The sequence below is a fragment of the Cucurbita moschata genome, unplaced genomic scaffold (genome assembly GCF_002738365.1).
Source record: "Cucurbita moschata cultivar Rifu unplaced genomic scaffold, Cmos_1.0 Cmo_Scf00013, whole genome shotgun sequence".
In the NCBI taxonomy this organism is placed as follows: Eukaryota; Viridiplantae; Streptophyta; class Magnoliopsida; order Cucurbitales; family Cucurbitaceae; genus Cucurbita; species Cucurbita moschata.
Window position 1 is genome coordinate 2,683,413 of NW_019268529.1, and position 21,649 is coordinate 2,705,061.

The following is a 21,649-nucleotide window of genomic DNA, read 5'->3' on the forward strand; positions in this document are numbered from 1 at the left end:
AAAAAAAAAAAAAAAAAAAAAGTCATAGTGCTCGTCCAAGAATAGAGTTTTTTTAAAGGATGACTTATTTGTCAAGTTTTCTATTATCACCCCCAAAGAACTACCACAAGGCTGACTAATGGTATTCAATAACCTTAAAAACCTCTCGTTCTAGAAGACACACGAGTTCAAGCTAGCTTCAACTTCAACTTAAGATGATTTTGATCGGATAGCTTGATCATCCAAAATCATGCAAATTATTGAAAAATCACGATTTTAGGAAGAGAGATGGGGAGGGACCATTTAACTATTATAATGTCATCACTACCTGAGTAGGGTTAAACCCATGCAACTATGGTATACACCGACCATTTAACCATTTATCACTAATTATATTTATGATTTAAGATTTTATAAATAAATTTAAAAAAATGATTTAATTATATTTATTTAAAAAAAATGATTTAAATTTAGGAAAATGATTTATATACTCTATCAAAAAGATTGAGAAATTTTAGGAATAGATTGAATACAGAATTTTAGGAATAGATTGAATACAGTATAAATAATACCCTCCACCCTAAATTCATCCTCCCAAAAAATTTCAATCAATACATCTACAGACTTTTTTGAAAATCTCGATTCTATCTTAATAAAGTGTGTGAGTGTTTCTCACACATAATTGTATTCAACATGAACTGCTTAGTTGTTTTTTTTATTGGGAACAAGTATTTGCACCTTAGGCCACGCACCCTTGATTGGGACATCGACTTGTGTCCCCACAATAATTTTAACAAATAAATATAATAGTAGTTGAGAAGCTAATATTCTTATATATCAATATTTATAAATGCTATAGGTAGAACTTAAATAATAATTTTAAAAAAAAAACATAAAAATCAGATTTAAAAAATGTTTTTTATTTTACACGTGAACATATTTGAAGAGACTTTCAATTTGGAAACAACTAACCGCCTTGAACCATGAAAGGACACCTACTTTTTAATCATACGTCCTTTTGCTATAAATACAACAATTTCCCTCCCACAGCTCAAAATATTAACGCTCTCAAACAAGAGTTCTTATTCACTCGTTTCTTTCTAATGGCTATGTCGTCTAAGAATGATTTTGTGTTCCAGGTACGAAGATGTCAACCGGAATTGGTTGCTCCAGCAAAACCGACACCATATGTGTTTAAACAACTTTCAGATATCGATGATCAACAAGGCTTCAGATTTCAAGTTCCAATAATATTTTTCTATCCACATAATCCAGGCGCGGATGGAAGAGATCCCGTGGATGTGATCCGAAAGGCACTTGCAGAAACGTTGGTATTTTACTACCCTTTTGCAGGCAGATTGAGGGAAGGGCCGGGACGGAAGCTATTTGTTGAATGTACAGGCGAAGGTCTCTTATTTATTGAAGCAGATGCAGATGCTACTTTGGAACAGTTCGGCGATGCAATTTACCCTCCATTTGCATGTTTGGAGGATGTTTTGTACAACGTTCCAAATTCAGATGGGATCATTGACTGTCCACTGTGTCTCTTTCAAGTATGTATAGGTTCATGTGTTCTTTTACTTTGAAAAATTATTTGAATATTCATGGAGGTGGCACGACTGGTCAATGTAGGTGACACGACTTAAATGTGGCGGTTTCATCCTTGCCATTCGCTTAAATCATACGATGGCTGATGCTTTTGGTATGTTTCAATTCCTGAATGCCATAACTGAAATAGCTCGCGGTGCTATAGCACCATCTATTCTTCCTGTGTGGCAAAGAGACCTCTTAAATGCAAGGGACCCTCCCACAATCACTTATAACCACTATGAATACGACCAAGTTGTTGATACCAAAGGCATCGTCGTCCCTCTCAAGGACATGGCTCATCGCTCGGTCATCTTTCGTCCCAGTGATATCTCTGCCATCCGCAAAACCTTACCCACTCATCTCCACTATTGCTCTTCCTTCGACCTCATCACGGCTTGCCTTTGGCGCACTCGTACAATAGCCCTTCAACCCGACCCAAATGAAGAAATGCGCTTGCTTTGCGTTGTGAATTTACGCGCCAAGTCAAAATCTTTACCCTTAGGATATTATGGCAATGCAATTGCTTGCCCTGCAGCGCTCACCACTGCAAGTGAGCTTTGCATGAACTCATTAAGCTATGCGGTAGAATTGGTTAGGAAGGCTAAGAATGAGGTAACGGAGGAGTACATGAAGTCGGTGGCAGATCTTATGGTAATCAAAGGACGACCGAACTTAACTGCGGTGAGATCGTTGGCGGTGTCGGATGTGAGGAAAGCTATGGTGGGTGAGGTTGATTTTGGATGGGGAAACGCCATTTTTGGAGGACCTGCCATGGCAGGGGCTGCAACAGTCCCTGGTTTGACAAGCTTTTGTATGCGTTTCAAGAACAACAAAGGGGAAGAGGGAATTGTGGTGCCTTTATCCTTGCCTGCTCCAGCTATGGAAAGATTTGTGTTAGAACTTGAGGATTTGTTTAAGACGATATCAACAAATGAAGCCAAAAACTCTAAGTGTAAGTTCGTTTCATCTGCTTTGTAATCGAAAAAACACTTTCGAGAAACAAACATAAAAATTTCGTAATATGTTATGTTACTTTCAAGCATGTAATCTATAATTTGTGTTATATTACTTTCAAGCAGGTAATCTATAATTTGGTAATATTGAACTGTTATCTACTTTGATGTTGTAATGTTCCTAGATTTCCGTTAAACATTAAAAAATATCATCCTAAAATATTTTCATGGATTTAAATGTTTCAAAAAGTTTGGTAAAGAACCAATCGAAATATTAAATAAATCAAATAAAATACGAAAGGTAAAAACACTATATTAACATAAAGTCTAAGAAAAAAAAATACCATTGTCATATGCATGTGTTATGGTCTTGACTTATGATGCAGTCGTGTACACGGGTGTCTTGCCTCTGCTTGAAATAAAAGTACCATATGACTTAGTATTTTAAGAAATAGTTAATAACGAACTCAACTATTGGGGTCATGGAATGCAAACACATGCAACTTAAGAACCTTAAAACCATTATAGATGTGGCATCTAATGTAGATAAATTAGATGTGTAGTACTTTCTTACACACAACCAACATGTGCGAGCTTGAGTTTTCAGGCGGTTCGCACCCCCTAGACCCATTATAGTCAGGCTAGTTGTCCGTAACCAGACGTTCGACAGTCAACAAATCCTCAAATATCATGTAAGGCATGATGATCATCATCATTATAATAATGTGCGTGTCCATATTCATCATCATAAATGGGGAGTAACTCAATAATAAAATAATTAAGAAATAATAAAACAACATAAAATTGTAATCCCGCAACTAGCCTTTAGTAGTAGACATTAATATGGAGTCACATTGATTGAGAGAGATCTAATCCATATATGTTAGATGACCATAGAACTGGAGATTGATTTGGGCACTTCTGCTCTTCTTACATAAATCGCATAAGGACTAAGATGGACTAATGAAAATAGTAATTAATTGGCTAAATGCACCTAAAATTTTGAGTTACCGGAACATCAAAACATTTTTATTTTTAAAATATCTAAACATTTTTATCTCTAAAATTGTAACAGATTTTTCATTTTTGCTGTTAAGATTTTATTTTTATTTGGACGTATTATGTTATGCATTTATTCTCGCCCGAAAAAGTAAAATTTTAAACCAAGAAGTTATTGGAAATGGTAAAAATTAGGTTTCTGGAATAAAAATAAAATCAAATAAAAATAGAATAAATAATTAAATGTGATCTCCCCATAGATGGAGGGATTTCATGAGAGATTCTTATTTTGCCTCATAGAAATATTTTTATTTGTCCAAATTTCCTTATCCTAAAACCTTAGGATGCGTTATTGAGAAATATCTCGAGATTAGTTTTATATTCCTATGCCCAACCATTTACATCCCTTGAAAACTATTTTCTCTCCAAACTTTCCTCGAGAACCTTGGGGTTGCTCTTCGGAGGAAGAATCGGGTAAGGAAGGCAAGGTTTTTGGAATAGGGTCGAGTTGCAGACGCACACCCAGCAGCTCCGACAACTTCGTACGCGTACACAGTGTGGGTCGGCTCGCACGTGTACGAAATCGGCTCGGTTCCATCAATTCCCGCAACTCGACTTGGCGGCTTAGTTGGCTGGCTCGGCAACTAGGCTCAGCGGCAAGGTATCACTATAATATATTGATTCCAAGGTTTTTAGCCCTTTCGAAGCCGTTTCTGCCCTTAGTTTTACTATCCGAGGTTAGTATGGTTCCTAAACGTTAAAGACAGATTAGGTCGGGGGTTTATTTTGATAAATAGCATAAGGTTTAGCTAGGGTATGTTATGAAAGGTTCCTAAGTTTTTATGTGGTTATCATAGGACGTATTTATGTAAAGTTATGTAAAGTTATGAATGAGATGTTAGTATTATATGTCATAAATATGTTGATCGATGCCATAGATACACGTAGAAGTATCGAGTCATGTTATGAGATGTTTGTGCAACTGGAATGTACTTTCATATTAAAATTAAATAATATGTCATGTAATGTAAGAAATGTATATGCGATGTTAACACTGCTTATCTAATGTCATGTTAGATATGTAAAGGGACCTCATGCATATATGTATGTCACGTGCATCGGGATTCTTCCCCTTTATGATACGAAAGAATGAATTATGATATTTATGTTCGCCATGATATCATGCGGGCCCTTTTCTGTTCTGTGGTGTCCGGCAACGTGTAACACGCGTGCCCGACCAAGTCAGGCCTAGGGGGTTTGTATACGAGCCTGCCTGGTGGGTCCATGTACGTGTACATGGGCCGTGTGTGAAGGAGTACCACATACCCAACCCTACCCGGAATAGAAAAGTGCCCATGGCTATGAAAAGTTTATGAAAAGTTAGGTCCCGCTCATATGTTGCATGTGTTTGCATTCCTAAGCCCAACAGTGAGGTGACTTACTTGAGTATTTCATAAAATACTCAAGCCACGTGCTACCTACATTTTTCAGGTAAAGGCAAAGCGCCAATGTACGGTTGACGGCGAAGCTGAGAACACCATGGAAGTTGGAGATGGAATATTTTTAGGAGTTTATCTTTATTGGACTATTTTAAGTTATACCATTGAGTATTGTTTTATTTAAATTCATTTTTTTAGTTCAGATATTGAAAGTTTATTTATTTTTTTTTTTTGGAGATAGGTTGTTTTGGATTTATGAATATTTATGAAAGACTTTGTTTTGTTTACAAGGTTATTTATGATAAGCTTCCGCATAATGAATTATATATGCATGGGTTTGTTTTGTTTTCAAAGTTATTTATGATGAGCTTCCGCATAATGAATTATATATGCATGGGTGACGTCACTGATGCACACCAATTATGAACTCACATTTTAATTATTTAAACAATGTTGCACATTTTCTCACTATTATTGAACTCACATTTTCTCCACGTTTTAATTATTTAAACAATGTTGCACACCAATTTTGGACATAATTCCGAAAGAACATTATTTTGTACACTCTTTCTTCTGAGCTGTAATTAAATTCATGTCCCATCATGTCAACTTGCATGTGATCACTCAGTTTTTTCACTTTCTTTCTTCACCATAAATTTGTGGTTGCAAATGATTCAATTATTTTCTTACTATATGTTATTTCATTTTTTTTCTTCTAGTTTATACACATGTACATTTTTATTTTAAACAATTTAATACACTATTTTTCGATTTAAATTTTATATAGTTGATTTTGGATAATAGGATCAAACCCAAAGCGTTATAGGATAATTAAGAGTCAAACAAAAACTCGTTTATGAGCTCAAGTATTTGACCCAAGTCAAGATGCTATTAGGTCAAAATACCGAAAGACCACCTTAATTTTGAGAGAGCTTATATGGGCGTGTACTTCGTATCACTACGATAGCCAGATTGCAATTGTGTGACACTTGTTCTTACCCAGCGAATAAGTTAGCTCTGAGCAATTCGAACTTTGCGGACAGCGCCAGCATATGAGTCTCGAGCCACGTTTGAGAGAAATATTTTAAAAGATGTGACAAAGGAAATACGTTGAAAATAATTTAAAACAAAGTAATGTTATAAGCTAAAAACGATTAGGCAATAACAGCTTTGATGACATATAACTTGGGTAAAAAGAAGTGATAACTAGTCATATCTCTATATAGTATATTTTGGGACATTTTAGTCATGATGGATGTAAACATGATTTTGGTGAATATTCATACACCCAAGCATGTAAAATGAGTTTGGAACGAACATGTAGACATAGATAACACGTTTTGAACAAGCATAACCAAAACGTCCAACATGTGGCCATAGACAATACGTCTTAGACAAACATGACCATGACACTCCGCTTGTCCATAACCCAAGAAACATTGGGAGAAGCATCAGAATATGTGCAGCAAGCATTACACCTATATGTCGTTTTCTTTATTTTGCAAACCACCTCTTTCACTCAAATAACAAATCCAAATCACATGGAGATCAGGTACACTTCTTTGGTTCGAATTTGTGCATCACCCAAAATCAAATTACATTATGTTATAATTTTAATACCAACTTCCCTCCTAACACTCCAAGTACCTCAACGTTAATATTGTCAAACAACGGTTCTTACTCACTTGTTTCTTTCTAATGACTATGTTTAAGAACTTTTTGTGTTCGAGGTGCGAATATGCCAACCAGAATTGATTGCTCCAGCAAAACCTACATCCTATGAGTTTAAACAACTTTCAGATATCGATGATCAAGAAGGTTTTAGATTTCAAATTCCATCAATATTTTTCTATCCACATAATCCAAGCACGAAAGGAAGAGATCAGTGGATGTGATAAGGAATGCAGCCGCTCTGTAGTAAGATTGTGGGAAGGGTCGGGACAGGCGAAGGTGTGTTATTTATTGAAGCTGACGCTGATGTTAGTTGATCCACCATTTGAATGGTGATTTTCTTCCCCTAATTGGATGGCTACTTTACATGTGGGCTTGAGCCTGATTGTATTTGGGCCTTACTATTTGGACGTTTTGGGTCGACCAATTGACCTAACACATTATTTAAAATTTGCCAATTTTTACCACCTAAAATATATTATTAATATATAAATATTATAGTTTCTTATTGAGAATATTAAATTTCTTTAAATCAAATTCAAAATCTTTTAAATTTGTAAGGTCTAAATTTAAATTGAAATAAATTATACACCATAGTCATAATTTTTTTATTGAACTAATATCAAAATTATAACGAAAAGATTCTAAATTAAGATTACAAGGAAAATAATTTAAATTTTTTAAAGCCATATTAATAATAAATAAAAAAAACTCTTAAAACTTTCTATTTTGTCTAAAATATATTTTAAAATTTTTAATTTTAGATGAAAAATATTAATATTTTATTAAAAAAAATACTTTTAAGTTAAAAAAAAAAAAGAAAAAAATAACCTTACTATGTGTACATATTTATTTTTAAATACATATGTTTTGGTGGGAAACTGTTATCCGCGTTTAAAAGTACTAATAGTCGAAAATAATTAGTATTTTTATTTAAAACTATTATTTTCAGTATTTTTGTTTTTGTTAATTTAATTCATTTAAAATCATTGATTGAATAGTGTAGTTGTGAAGAAAGTTTGCGTAAATTACAAAAGAAACACGTATGAAATTTCTCGTTATACCTAAGAATTAAACCGTTGGTTCTTCCCTGAAATGAACAAGAAACTACCACTGCATTCTTTCATGGACTTTCAATTTCTTTTCCCATGGAAACTTTCACCCATCTCTCCCTATAAATTCCTCACCTTCCCTCTCTTACCTTCACTCGCACCCAATTCCGCTCATATCTCTCTATTCTCTCGTCAACTCGATAAAGCTGCTTCCCTCCTCTCCTTTCTGTATGGCAACGCCCGCTCTTTCATTCCAGGTACGGAGGTGCCAGCCACAACTGGTAGCTCCGGCTAAGCCTACCCCTCATGAGTTTAAGCAACTTTCTGATATCGATGACCAGGAGGGTCTTCGATTTCAGATTCCAGTGATACAGTTTTATCGCCGTGATCCGCGCATGGAGGGGCGGGACCCGGCGAACGTGATAAGGGAGGCAATTGCGAAGACGTTGGTCTTTTACTACCCTTTTGCGGGTAGGTTGAGAGAAGGGCCTGGGCGGAAGTTGTTTGTGGAATGTACGGGAGAAGGTGTTTTGTTTATTGAAGCAGATGCTGATGTTACTTTAGAACAGTTCGGTGATGCACTTCAACCACCGTTCCCGTGTTTGGAAGAGCTTCTTTACGATGTTTCGAATTCTAATGGAGTTCTCAATTGTCCATTATTACTCATCCAGGTGACCCGACTCAAGTGTGGCGGTTTTATCTTTGCTCTTCGTTTGAATCATACTATGAGCGATGCATCTGGTCTCGTCCAATTCATGATGGCGGTTGGCGAGATGGCGCGTGGTGCGAACAGTCCTTCGATTCGTCCAGTGTGGAAAAGAGCTCTTTTAAATGCACGAGACCCACCAGAGGTGACATGTTGTCATCGTGAGTACGATGAAGTGGCCGACACGAAAGGCACCATCATACCGCTCGACGACATGGCTCATCGCTCGTTCTTCTTCGGCCCAACGGAGATCGCCACCATTCGCAAGACGTTACCGAGTCACCTCCAGCAGTGCTCCTCATTTGAGATCCTCACAGCTTGTCTCTGGCGCTTCCGCACCATATCCCTTCAGCCAGAGCCACAAGAGGAAGTGCGAGTACTATGCATAGTCAACTCCCGCTCCAAGTTCAACCCTCCATTACCATTAGGGTATTACGGCAATGCATTTGCTTTCCCAGTGGCACTCACCACAGCGGGTAAGCTTTGCCAAAACCCGGTTGGATATGCCTTGGAATTGGTTCGAAAGGCGAAAGCCGACGTGACGGAGGAGTACATGAAGTCGGTGGCAGATCTTATGGTGACCAAAGGGCGGCCTCATTTCACCGTTGTGAGATCATACCTTGTGTCGGATGTGACGAGGGCTGGCTTCGGAGATGTGGACTTTGGGTGGGGTAAGGCTGCGTATGGTGGACCGGCGAAGGGCGGTGTCGGAGCGATCCCGGGCGTGGCTAGCTTTTATATACCGTTCAAGAACAAGATGGGAGAGAAGGGGGTTTTGGTGCCTTTGTGCTTGCCTGCTCCGGCCATGGAAAGATTCGTGGAAGAACTTGATGGCTTGTTGAAGGGGAAACAGCCCATTGATGGCTTCTTCATTCCATCTGCTCTGTGATTAGGGAAACTTGTGAGAGCAAGAAACCAGAAAAAATCAAATGTTAGCTAAATAAAAATAAGAACAAAATAAGGTTTGTAATTTAAGGTTTGTGATTTATGAATTTTTGGGTTAATTTTGAGCTTAGTGGACAATTCCTCATTTGGTAGCTATTTTTTTTTTTAGTTTAAACATTATTAGTAAATATATTCGGGAAGAACGAGTATATCGAAGTAGACATTAGCTACTTAGCTTTTTTATCTAATTCGGGCTATTCAAAACGAAATAGAAGTTTCTTGCTAGGAAAATCTTGTTTAGATTGAAAGGCAACCTTGGGAATCGAACGGTCGCAAGACGTTCTAGACCTACCTCATGTATCTACATGTTCCTCTACTGACCCAGTAACATACCAACTACACCCCTTTAGTTTTTCTTAACATCAAACTCACTCCTTCAGAATCAATGGCTAAGACGGGCTATTATGCTTATTTAACAAATTTCGAATTCCGATACTCTTTGGAAGACATTAACTAGCTCAATTTGAGCTCGAATATGAACCGTAGGTGGAGAGAAATCAGAAACATGGTTAATAAAATTTCTGTTAATGATTAAAATTAGAAATGTCTATTTAACTCTCGAGATCGAGATTTCTAGGGAACCCATCTTGAATGGAGTGGAAAATCCTCGTTTAAACATGAAATGGGAATGGAGCGGATAGAAATTTCTCCAAATTAGGTAAACAGGGAGGGGACAAAGATTATATCCCTCTTCCCCATCTCCATCCTCTACTCTACCAAAATCCCCTCTGAGTTCAACCTCACTCACTTTAAGTATAAACCGAAGATCAAAACTAGTTTATTAGACATTTACACTGCTTAACAAATGAATAAATGAATATCTTATATCAAAATTTAAATTTTTAAAAGTTACTTCCGAAATATTATTGAATTTATTATGATCTATAAATTATTTTTAAAAAAATAATATATAAAAGATAGGAAAAAAATTTCAACCTATTCTGGTGAGAATTTACCAGTAATTCTTCTTCGATCCTCGTCGAAATAAATGCAAAATTTCACAGAGATAGAGATTGAAATAGAAAAGAGACCGAGCATAAAAGACTTTTCCTGCCTAAAGTCAATGTCTAGGCTATTATTAGTACCCAAAGTCAATGTCTTACTAACTCTTCAGTATTCGCATGATAACAATATTAGAAGTTTCGTACCCATTTCTTCACAATTTACTCCAATTCTCACCAAGTTGTTGATTAAATCACTCATTATGAAGTTTGCATAAGTGTGGATTCAGAAATTTGGCAGACCAACCGAAATTAAAAGGAAACATCTCATTACCAATTAAAAAAATATAACTAATTTAACTCGAGCTTGATCGATACAATATTTTTTTGTCTTTTTTTTTTTTTTTTTTTAACTTTAAATTTGTGGAATTTGATTGAAGGTCTTAGATTAAGTTTTGGGATACGACCAAAAAGAAAAATATTATACAAAAATAGAAAGAATAGTCAAAGTCAACCTTGAAAGGGTAATTTGGTCATTTCAACTACTTCGAGGTTGTAATTTCACTGATACAGAATTAATTGGGGAAGGAATAGAAAAGATAATAAAAAGGAAAGAAAGGAGAGAGAGAAAGGTATAAAATTGATGGGAAAGAGAGATGTATAAAATTGATGAATGAACCAAGTTGAATCGAATCATGTACTGAAAAAACTAAAATTTATGGAATTTTGGTGATTCTGGCACTTCGGTTAAGAGGAAGATATGTGTCGATTGCTCGTTGGTCGCTCGAAAAAGAAAATATGTTGGCACTGGGTATGCGAGGATTCAAGAAGTAATGCACGAGCCACTTGATGCGGGTGTGAAATTGTGAGTAAAGAGCCTACTAGTTGTGTGTAGGCACGTGAGTTTCTTTTTTTCCAGTTCCACCCCTGTTCAACTATTTTTCGCTCTAGTTTTCATACTAACCTTAATCAAACTTGAATTAGGTCTCACTAGAGAAATTTTTTAAGTTTAGGAGCGGTTAGCAAGTGAAAAACGAGCTTAGAAAAGCACATGTCATCCATGTAAGTAATCAATTGGACATCTTTTGAGTAGTACTTTTAGTGATCGCTAAGACGATCCGGTATGCTTTCATATTTTATGCATGAGTAGGGCATTAAATAAGCATTTTTAGTTGAGAATGTCCTCTTAGACCAACAATTTCCAACACGTCACCTATAGAATTGTTCCAAGCAAAACACACTTAACTGTAGAGTTCTTATGGTTGAGCTATCGAAAAGGAAGGTGCACGTTGTTGTTATAGATAGTAACTTTTAATTCTTTTAAACATTTCTTAGTCATCCTATCTTCAGGATCGCTCTCATTCAGATGTTGCTCTAATTCATTCGTATGCACCTTCTTCCCCCTCCTCCTCCCAAAAAATTGAGATATATAGATCAGCGCCGTTAGAATCCAGTGAACAACTTTTAGACCACAATTGAGTCCGTAACTTTCTGACCACAATTAAGTCACTACAAGGAAATATGAAATATGGTAGGACATTCATACGAAGAATGAAGGAGGAAATTGGAAGTTTCTCTCGGTTCATTGAATGGGGATGGGGACAAAGATCACATGCTCCGTTCAATTCTCTGTCTTTGCCCTAAATCCTTACTGAAATTATGGTGTTGAATGTTATAATCATAATTTTGCTGGTGAAATATTATAATTTTTATTCTCATACTTTATAATGTTTTGTTTTGAATAGTTATTTTGAGAAAGATCCCTTATGTATTTTTATAAAAAAAAATGGTTGGAAATAAATTTAAAAATAAAATAATCAAAACAACGAATAATACGGAAATTTCAAAAAAAAAAATCACTCTGATCTCCTTAGAAATAAATGAAGAATTTTTGTGGGATGAAAATTGAAATAGGTGGTTAGGATGAGACGAAGAAACCTTCCTCGTCTCTACTCGAAGACATATCTCGTAGGCGTATCATATCTGGTCTATTGAACTCCTAATTTAACTAAACTTAAAAGCGATGAACTACCAATAAAAAATCTAAACTTATTAGTGGTTTAGGAAAGACATTAATTTGGGCTTATTTATCCGTTCCTTATTGTAGTCCAAAAGTAAACTTTATAGAAAATTTGAAAACCTATTTCGTGATATTATGTTCGAGTTTCTTTATTCATTCGTGTATAGAATATTTAATAAATGAAGTATTCATTTCCATCGTTTTCACTATTATAAAATCAAAACACACCGTCTCAAATATAAGAGTTTATAGTCTACTCAAAATCATTATATATCATGTAACGACCTTATGATATATCATATACCTTATATCTTTTACTTGCATGTTTCTACATAAATGAATCGAATGGGATCTTCTTTTTATTTATTTAACGAATCAATCCAATTATATTACTAAGATGAAGCATCTAACTTTATCTTGTAAAATTTTAAATTATTTTTAATATAATTTTATATCAACTTTGTTTTTTTTTTTTTTGTAACAATTTAAGTCTCAATTTTAATAGGTAACAATTTCGTCATCATAATTCAAAATTTTAAATTATTATTCAAATTTCTTAGCTATCTTTAGCTTGATCAATTTTAAAAGGTTAAATCATTTAATAATAAAAACTAACATTTAAAAGCTAGAAAGTTTAAATCATTAAATAATAAAAATTAACATTTAGTTTTTATGTAACTTTTTGCGATATAAATTAAATTGTTACAAATTTTAAAGTACCGTAACAATTTACTTTAAAACATCGAACGTAAAACTTAAAATTACAAGAGATTAAGGACGATATTAATTTTTTTTTTAATTATAAGAAATTTAAACTTAAAAAAGAAACAATACATAATTTCAATATAAAAGGAAAAAGGGAGATGTCTACATGTGGCTCATGGTCTAGCAAGCTGTGTGGTTGAACAAACTTCACCAAATCATATTGTTTTCTACAAAATAATAATAAATAGATATATATATATATATAGATTCCCAAAAGTTTGCATCTCAGCTGGACCCAATATCTAATCCAACCAATAGCATCTCAGCTTCCCATATCTCCAAAGCTCAAACATTTTCCTCTCAATTTTTTTCCCATTATCTTTCCATTTTTCCAACATTTCTTCCATTCCCTTTTTTTTTTTTTTCTCTCTTATTTCTTTCCATTAAATTTGGAATTAGACCCACCAGAAGTTTGCAGAAATTCCCAAAAAAAAAAAAAAAAAATCTTCGATATTCATCAACCCAACAACAGCACAGGCCATTCTCTGCCATTTTGCTTTGGATTCATCGACCCTCTTCCTCTTTCTTCTATAGAGTTGCTGGGCGAAGACTGAATTGTCTTCCTCCATTTTCTCCATTTCAGGTACTTTTCTCGAGCTCATTCACTGATTTGTCGTTGGTTTCTGCAACTTTTCCCGTTTTCTGTTTCTGGGTTCTGCCATTTTCTCTGTTTCTATGTTTCTTTCAATCCTTCAGGCCTAGTAACTGAGCTTTGGGTTCGAAAATCATCTAGGAATTCAATCCGAAGCTCGTTTATATCGAGTGATTTTGTTCTGTTCTTGTTGAGTGGATTTCAGGTGGGAATTTCATATCCTTTCTACTTTGTTTGATGGATTTGGGGCTGTTTTTGATTCAGGGGGAGGAATTTTGAGGTATTGGAAGTCATTGATCCATTCAAATAGAATTGAAGTTTGATTTGGTGTAATTGGTTGTGTTGGGCGTGTGATGATAAGAGTTTTGTGCACAAGAGGAAGAAGAGAAGCCATATGATGGCAACAGCTGCAATAATTGGGCTTGGTGCAGCGAAGCGGCTGTTGAATTCTTCATCCTATTATTCTGATTTCACAGAAAAGGTTTTATATCTCAATGATCATAGGTTGGGACAGAACCAAGTTTCCACTACGAAGAGTGTGGTAATAGCGAAACATTCGGCTGACTTTTCTCCGAGCTATCCACCGTCGAATCGGCACGTGCAGTGCATCAAAGCTGTGAAGGAACATGTAGATACTCCCTCTTCTCCAACTGCAGAGCCATGGCTTAATAACACCACCATTTGGGAAGATGAAGAAACTGATCTTAAATGTACTGTGGAGGCTCTTCTTTTGCTGCAAAAGTCCATGCTAGAGAAGCAATGGAATCTATCTTTCGAGCAAACTGTGTCGACCGATGTGCCTAGAGGAAAAACAGAGAAGAAAGTACCTGTCACTTGTTCCGGTGTGTCTGCACGGCAAAGGAGGATGAATTCTAAGAGGAAGATACAGAGCAAACATGTTTTTATGGCTCAACCAAAAATCAGTAAACAGCAAAAACCTAGTATCAGTCCTGAGCTACTCCAAAATCGATTGAGGGGCTATGTGAAAGGTTTAGTAAGTGAAGAAATACTTCCCCATTCGGAAGTTGTACGCCTTTCGAAGAAGATAAAAGTCGGTCTTGCATTGGAGGAGCATAAAACCAGGTTACCTCATGCTCTTCTTGTTCAGATTCACATAGATTACTGCTTGCCCCTTTCTTTCCATGTTAGTCTTTCCTTTTAATCATAATAACTTGACAGATGCGAGAAAGGAAACTATTAAGTATATGGAATTCCATTACACTATTGCCAAAACGACTAGCTCAGTAACTCTCAGATCCCACATCGGAATTGTTAGATTCCACATCGGTTAGGGAGGAGAACGAAACACCATTTATAAGGGTGTGGAAACCTTTTCCTAGCAAACGCATTTTAAAAACCTTGAGGGAAGCCCGAAAGGGAAATCCTAAAGAGGATAATATCTGCTAGCGGTGGGCTAGTATTGTTACAATAATGATATTATGTTCATAGTGTACTTTGCTCTCCCTAACATCTGTAATGACTCCCAGACTGAAGGAAAGACTAAGATGTGAGCCCTCTGAAGAACAACTGGCAATTTCACTTGAGATTTCTTGTGCCGAATTACGGTCGAGAGTAATGGAATGTTCATTGGCAAGAGAGAAGCTAGCGATGAGCAATGTTCGTTTAGTAATGTCAATTGCACAAAGATATGATAACATGGGGGCTGAAATGGCCGACTTAGTTCAGGTGAGGAGCTTATGACAGTCCCATAGAGCTAACTCTAACCCTATTAGCTTCCCCTAATATGAAGAGTTTGTTTATGTTTAATGTAGGGTGGCTTGATCGGACTTCTCCGAGGAATCGAAAAGTTTGATTCCTCAAAGGGATTCAAAATCTCAACCTATGTTTATTGGTGGATACGCCAGGTGAGAATATAAACACTTCGAAAACAAATTGATACCCTGTTACTAGCCAAAGCATAAGCCTATTGAAAAGAAAACTGGATATTTGAGTTCAAAGTATTTAATGCAAGTACCTGAACATGTCGAGCGTATATAGCGTTACAGCAAGCGCTGACAGAATTTCAATGTCTTCATCCATGCCTAGGGTGTTTCAAGAGCATTAGTTGAAAATTCGAGAACGCTGAGGTTGCCAACTCATTTGCACGAAAGATTAGGATTGATTCGCAATGCCAAAGTTAAACTGCAAGAGAAAGGAATCACCCCATCAATTGATGTAAGTGGATAACTGGCATAACACTACAGAACAATATTGTATACCTCAAAAAACTTGAATACCATTAAACAAACAAGTTGATATCAAATTACGTTGAAGTTTGTGATTGCTAACGCTTGTTTATTTACCTCAGAGGATTGCAGAATCTCTCAACATGTCCAAAAAGAAAGTCAAGAATGCCACTGAGGTATTACAAATTTCTAACTCTGCTATTTCCCAATATCTGTTTTTCATTTTCCTTATCAAGCTAACCTCTCATTGCTTTCAGGCAATTAGCAAGGTGTTCTCACTCGACCGAGAAGCATTCCCTTCATTGAATGGTCTTCCTGGCGAAACTCATCATAGTGTAAGCCTTGAATAACAACTCAGTTTTTGCAAACTTCACATGATTTTCACTCCTTGAGTTATTTTGTTAACGTTTTGTCTTCGCAGTATATTGCAGATAATCGCCTCGAGAACAACCCGTGGCATGGAACCGACACATGGAGTCTGAAGGTAAAATGATTGGTCACCAAGTCTGAGAATGAAAAAATATATCATTTTCATTAGTAAATAAAGAATGAACAGTTTGTTAGCTTATCTAATTGAATGGTCGACTCAAATACGCTAAAAATATTGACAGATTGAGGTTAACAAACTCATAAACATGACGCTTGAGGACCGAGAAAGAGAGATCATTCGTCTTTATCACGGTTTGGACAATGAATGTCTGACATGGGAGGAAATAAGCAAACGGTAAGTGGAAGGAACTTACATGAGAAAATTGTCAATGTCATTCTAAGTTATAGCTCACAAAAGCTCTATTTGCTCTGATTTTTTCAGCATAGGTTTGTCCAGAGAAAGGGTAAGGCAAGTTGGACTAGTGGCGTTGGAGAAACTAAAGAAGGCAGCCAAGATGAGGAAGATGGAAGCCATGTTGCTTAAACATTAATTTGTTAAAATATAATTACAAGTCATACGTCGTAGAGATCATCCATTGCCTACTGTATATATAAAGAAAACGAAACTGTGTTATTCGCCATTATGATTTTGATCACAAATAGCGTGACAGATAATAGGGAAAGTTTCTAGAATGAGATTTGCATATGTTGTCTGAGGAAATTATTATTGATTGGTGTTGAACACATAGTTGCCCCACATACAAAATGTGACTCAATTTTTTATGAAATACGATCTCAAGTCGATTTGTATCGATGGTTTTGTGATCCTGCAGAATCCACTCAACAAATAGAAAAACTTTCAACAAATTAAATAACAAGTTTATCCCTAATTATCCACTTCCTTAAGAACCTATTTGACACCAAATTAAAAATTCAAGGATCTATAACTAAATAGACACAAATCTAGCAACTTATCCTAAGGTCTCCTCACCGAAAACTCCCTAGCGATGACAGAGGAACCAACCCACCTAGAAGGCATTTTCTGAATGAGAATTTCTTTCTACACCGATCACATACCCCGCCCTCTTCTTTCTTGGCTAATCGTACACAGCAGGCTTAAAGAACACTGGTTTCGGAAAGCACTCGAGGATGCTAAATCATCCACTAAAGTAGTAAGATTAAGAACCTAATCTTATGATATAACCTAAAAATTCCTAGACATTGAACCTGTCTTGGGGTGGAGAATGAGCCATCTGCACGCACCCCAATTGCAGAATGAAATCACCTAATAATAAATGTTTCCATGCCTAGCTAGTTCCAGAGAGTAACTTCTTTCATTCCTATACCTCTCCAGCCAAAGAACAAAGCATTAGGTTCACAAGTTTTAAGATGAATCGAGTGTTGGTTATGGATATCAAGATTCTATAGTAATTCCCCAAAAAAAAAAAAAAAAAAAAAAAAAAAATTAATGTGCTTGAGAGAAACTCTCCCATTCATTGCCATCAATTACGACCTAACTAAAAGCCCAAAGATGCAACTGAAACAAATTGTAAGAAACATTTACTCCATGGTCTCTTTGGCAGGCCAGTACCCATCCCAGAATGTTTGATATTATATGAACCTTTCTTAGTTTTTTTTTTAGTTCTGACAGTTAGATGACATCCTTCCAAGAGAAAACCGCAGGGTATGCAGCTATCCTCGAGGAAGAGTGTACTTATAATCAGTAATAGCACAAAGATGATAATCAGTAAATTTTGAGAGGAAAACAGTTTCCATTTCCAGATCATTAGAAACCTCCTTGTTTGATAGTTTATCTTTCATGATATAGCACCAAGATCATATAAACAAAACAAAAATCACAAAGACGTTGTGTTCTATATTTTATTAAAAAGTATGTAATTCTTATCAAGTCTAATTATTAAGACATAAACAAGAAACTAATAAGAAATCAAAAAATCATCAAGAATAGCCTTTCAGTAATTTATTCATCCCTATTCAAGAAGCAGACTATGACAGAAGAACACATCATAGAAGTTTACAAGAGAAGCTAGAAATTTGGATTAATTGATGATAAGATAGTAATTCACATGGGAAAAAAATCAGTATATATTGACGGAAAAAGATTTTTCAGATCATACCTAATGATAAAAAAGACTAGCTCACTAATGGCTGAGAGATTAAAGGCATACTAACCTTATAGTTTCTCCTATTGTACAAGCGGTTTACATAACCTAAACATTGACTAAAGCTGCTTCACAACGTGGGGAATTCTTCAAAAGGTAAGCCAAGCTTGCATCTACCATCTCCTGGATGTAGAACTATTGTGCATGTCGAGCAATCGTTCAAGGGATACTAGGGACCATGATTCTTCAGTTTGGGCATACACTTTTTGATTTAAAGTGTCCATTATTATGCTTATATTTCCAAAGCCATATATCTGGTGCCCATTGTGCATCCTTCCAGGTTTAGGCTTAAAGAGCAAACCATGCTGTTGGGCATGGGCCTCAAGCACTTCTTTCAGAGTCATCTCAAGTGTACCACCCATACCATCCAAATGAGAAGCATTACCCAAGCCATCTGCACCTTGTTGTTTAGCTTGCGAAGCAACTTTCTGCTGAGCTTCAAACTGCCGTTGCTCAGGAATCCAGTGGTAAGAATTATTTTCTTTCGAACCTGGCTGAACCACCTCCATCCCTTCAACAGCTTGATTCATCATATCCAGGCCACAACTAAGCTGGTACCGGATACTTTCATTAGCCAGAAGCTCCTTTGGAAAGAGTTCTTTCCAACCCATGTACCACTTTGTAACCTCCTCGAAATTTGGATTTGAACATAACCAGTGATACAATACCTGTAGCCACTTGGAGAAGAAGAATTTCTCCATCATATCAACCATGATGTGGATAGGTATGGCAGAAGCCCAACTAGTAACCCAGTAAAACTGATCAAGTTTCTGATTTCCGGGATTTACTTGGAATTCTTGCAAGACAAGCTGTAGTTTAGGTACTATAAATCGAAGCACAAGCTGCTCCCAACTAGCAGAATCAAATACAGGTTTCCACGGGGACAATATAGTATAGGCAGAAGCATCACTTGGGTGCCAAGCACCAAGAACAAAACTCAACTTCGTACGTATGACCTGATACATACCCTCCAGCTTACCCCCTAACAATGGCAGCCATGGATGTACCCACATGTGGATAGATACATACCCTCCAGCTTACCCCCTAACAATGGCAGCCATGGATGTACCCACATGTGGATAGGAACGGAATCGTGCTGAGGTTCCCACAAATCAACTGCACTTTCCAGTTTAGGCATGACAACATTGTCCAATATGGTATGAAGGACTGAAGGAGGCAGCAATTTTTCCCAATACTCCAAGAATCGAAGCATTGGTTCAGGATCCCTAGCCTGCCAAGTATTTACGCCAGAAATCCTTACTGCAGGTAGGACAAGTTCTGAAACCAGGAGAGTATAAGGCGATGTCACATCCCAGATGTCGATACAATCTTCATCTTGAAGCAGAGTCTTCCACAATGATATCACTTCTGACCCATGAGAAGGATTTTGTAGGGGATCCCAGCCCTGAAATACTCTAATGAACAAAGGTAGTGCAAGTGAACATGCAATGCAAGACAAGTTACATAACTTGTAGTTATCACCAAATTTTCTCTGCAAGCCACTGAAGCACTTGGCAAGTCCATCTAACGTCAATGTTCCAGCAGAATTATCTTCTCCAATTCGCTCTATCATGTTCATAATTTCTTCCATATTATCCAACTGCTTCTTCTGACGAGCCAGCTCGATCTCTAACTTTTCCTTCTCTTCCTGTAAGACGAGCGCGGTTTCCATCTCATTTCTCAGATCCCTATCAATTTTTTGAATATCCAACTCAGCCAAGTCTACAATCAACCTCACATTATGCTGAAGCTCTGGCATAGGGATGTCATTTTCTCTAGCTTTCTCCTCAGCATTCAAGTTTTCTAAATTTGTCAATACCCGCACCTGAGGCCCACGCATATCGAACACCTTCTGAACATCCTCCAATGCCTGGTCCTGCTTGCTAGCCAGTAATTCCTCAGCTGTTAAATATGCTTCTTTCTTCTTCTTCTTAGACCTTACTTGCTTCGACCATAGCCTCTCCTTTGCCTTGGTTGTTGGTTGGGGCAATATTTTCTCCTCTATTTCCTGTAAAACAGGTATCTTAGGCGCCTCTTTGAAGTCATTAAAACCCATTCCCATATTCTTAGGCCTCATTTTAGCTTCAATGGGAGCTACAATCCCTTGTTCGTTTCTGCCAAGCCCACCTCCCTTGTATCCCATCTTTTCAAGTAGCTTCAAGCCGATGCCCTTGGTATGCTTCTCAAACACTCCAACATTCCCAAGGTTAGAATCTTTTCTCGTCCCGGCTACCGCTCGACTTTTCTTCTCTACCTGAGACTTCACTCTTTCCCTCTCCCTCCTTTCAGCTCCCTCCTTAATCCTCCTCCCAAACGCAGTGGGCAAAAATAAGTCATCACCATTTTCATCTCCATCACCAGTAGAACCATTCTCCTTAACCCCATTACGATTTCTGTCGGAACTCGCCAAAGTAAACCCCAAACCAGAACCAGAAGTACTGGAACCCAAGCCAAGGCCAGGCCGGTCATCATCCGCATTGTCAGTATCACCATCCTTGGAAATCTTATCGATCTCCTGATCGGGCATGACGGTGCCAGTGGATACAAAATTGACAGGCTTGGCGAGGTCAGGTTTCCTAGACAAGTTGCGGTCCTTGCGGCGCTTCCGAGACGAAAATCCATCAGAGTCCGAATCTGAACCAGTCGCAAAGACACCATAGAGAACATCGTTTTTCGTTTGGGACCTCTTCTCTTTGCGCTTTCGATAATAAAACTCGCCGCCAATCCATTGCCCATCATCGTAATCATTCTCCATACCAAACCTCTCCATCTCCTGATAATCATCCATCACTCTTTCTCTTCTTCTCAAATACACACAAATTATACACTAATTTCGGAAACAAGAAGAGATTGAAAGAGCCCTAGATTCCTAATTTCATCTAGCAAACAGATTATGGCGGTTCTGGAATAACATTTAAAAGAATAATAAGAAGAAAAGCGTGGAGTAAGGATCAAGTAAGAAGCAGAAAACTAGGATGACTAGAATGGAAGACTGAGAATATGATTGAATGAGAAGAAAACCTACTTCATTAGCTGCCCTGACTCTTGTCCTTGGAATTTCTTCTTCCTTCATGAACGTCGGAGTATCGCACCGCCGCCTTCAGCCGTGGCCAGCTCTTATTCGCCGGATTTGTCAAATCGGCCTTCGAAAAATAAAATTTATCAAGATTTTCAAAATTCCAGACTCAAAACTTTGAACTTTAATCGAATATTGCGTCTTTTTTCTTTCATCTCAAAAAAAAAAAAAAAAAAAAAAAAA

The 21,649-nt window shown here is 36.9% G+C and overlaps 4 protein-coding genes across 10 annotated transcripts; 3 read left to right on the forward strand and 1 right to left on the reverse strand.

The window, feature by feature from the left end:
• The first annotated feature begins 1,077 nt into the window (after positions 1 to 1,077).
• Positions 1,078 to 2,594, forward strand: LOC111451645 (benzyl alcohol O-benzoyltransferase-like). The gene is made up of 2 exons (XM_023092125.1): positions 1,078 to 1,532; positions 1,612 to 2,594. The coding sequence occupies exons 1-2, from the start codon at positions 1,083 to 1,085 to the stop codon at positions 2,545 to 2,547; spliced, it is 1,386 nt and encodes a 461-aa protein (XP_022947893.1). The 5' UTR covers positions 1,078 to 1,082; the 3' UTR covers positions 2,548 to 2,594.
• Positions 2,595 to 7,749: 5,155 nt separating this feature from the next.
• Positions 7,750 to 9,426, forward strand: LOC111451858 (benzyl alcohol O-benzoyltransferase-like). Its single transcript, XM_023092446.1, has one exon. The coding sequence runs from the start codon at positions 7,914 to 7,916 to the stop codon at positions 9,276 to 9,278; it is 1,365 nt and encodes a 454-aa protein (XP_022948214.1). The 5' UTR covers positions 7,750 to 7,913; the 3' UTR covers positions 9,279 to 9,426.
• A 4,009-nt stretch (positions 9,427 to 13,435) lies between these two features.
• LOC111451427 (RNA polymerase sigma factor sigA-like) lies at positions 13,436 to 16,966 on the forward strand. Of its 6 annotated transcripts, none has more exons than XM_023091847.1 (11): positions 13,436 to 13,643; positions 13,757 to 13,857; positions 14,014 to 14,735; positions 15,140 to 15,338; positions 15,425 to 15,517; positions 15,699 to 15,827; positions 15,961 to 16,014; positions 16,096 to 16,173; positions 16,260 to 16,322; positions 16,450 to 16,562; positions 16,650 to 16,966. In XM_023091847.1, exons 3-11 carry the CDS (start codon positions 14,047 to 14,049, stop codon positions 16,756 to 16,758), a joined length of 1,527 nt encoding a protein of 508 aa, XP_022947615.1. In that variant the 5' UTR covers positions 13,436 to 13,643; positions 13,757 to 13,857; positions 14,014 to 14,046; the 3' UTR covers positions 16,759 to 16,966. The 6 variants fall into 6 exon arrangements, with proteins under 6 accessions (XP_022947615.1, XP_022947616.1, XP_022947613.1 ...); XM_023091848.1 differs by having other exon boundaries at positions 13,794 to 13,857; XM_023091845.1 differs by lacking the exon at positions 13,757 to 13,857 and having other exon boundaries at positions 13,858 to 14,735.
• A 1,526-nt stretch (positions 16,967 to 18,492) lies between these two features.
• LOC111451424 (septin and tuftelin-interacting protein 1 homolog 1-like) lies at positions 18,493 to 21,609 on the reverse strand. Of its 2 annotated transcripts, XM_023091841.1 has the most exons (3): positions 21,416 to 21,609; positions 19,466 to 21,292; positions 18,493 to 19,403 (listed from the first exon to the last, which is right to left on the reverse strand). In XM_023091841.1, exons 2-3 carry the CDS (start codon positions 21,176 to 21,178, stop codon positions 18,504 to 18,506), a joined length of 2,613 nt encoding a protein of 870 aa, XP_022947609.1. In that variant the 5' UTR covers positions 21,179 to 21,292; positions 21,416 to 21,609; the 3' UTR covers positions 18,493 to 18,503. The 2 variants fall into 2 exon arrangements, with proteins under 2 accessions (XP_022947609.1, XP_022947608.1); XM_023091840.1 differs by having other exon boundaries at positions 19,466 to 21,609.
• Between the last annotated feature and the right edge of the window lie 40 nt (positions 21,610 to 21,649).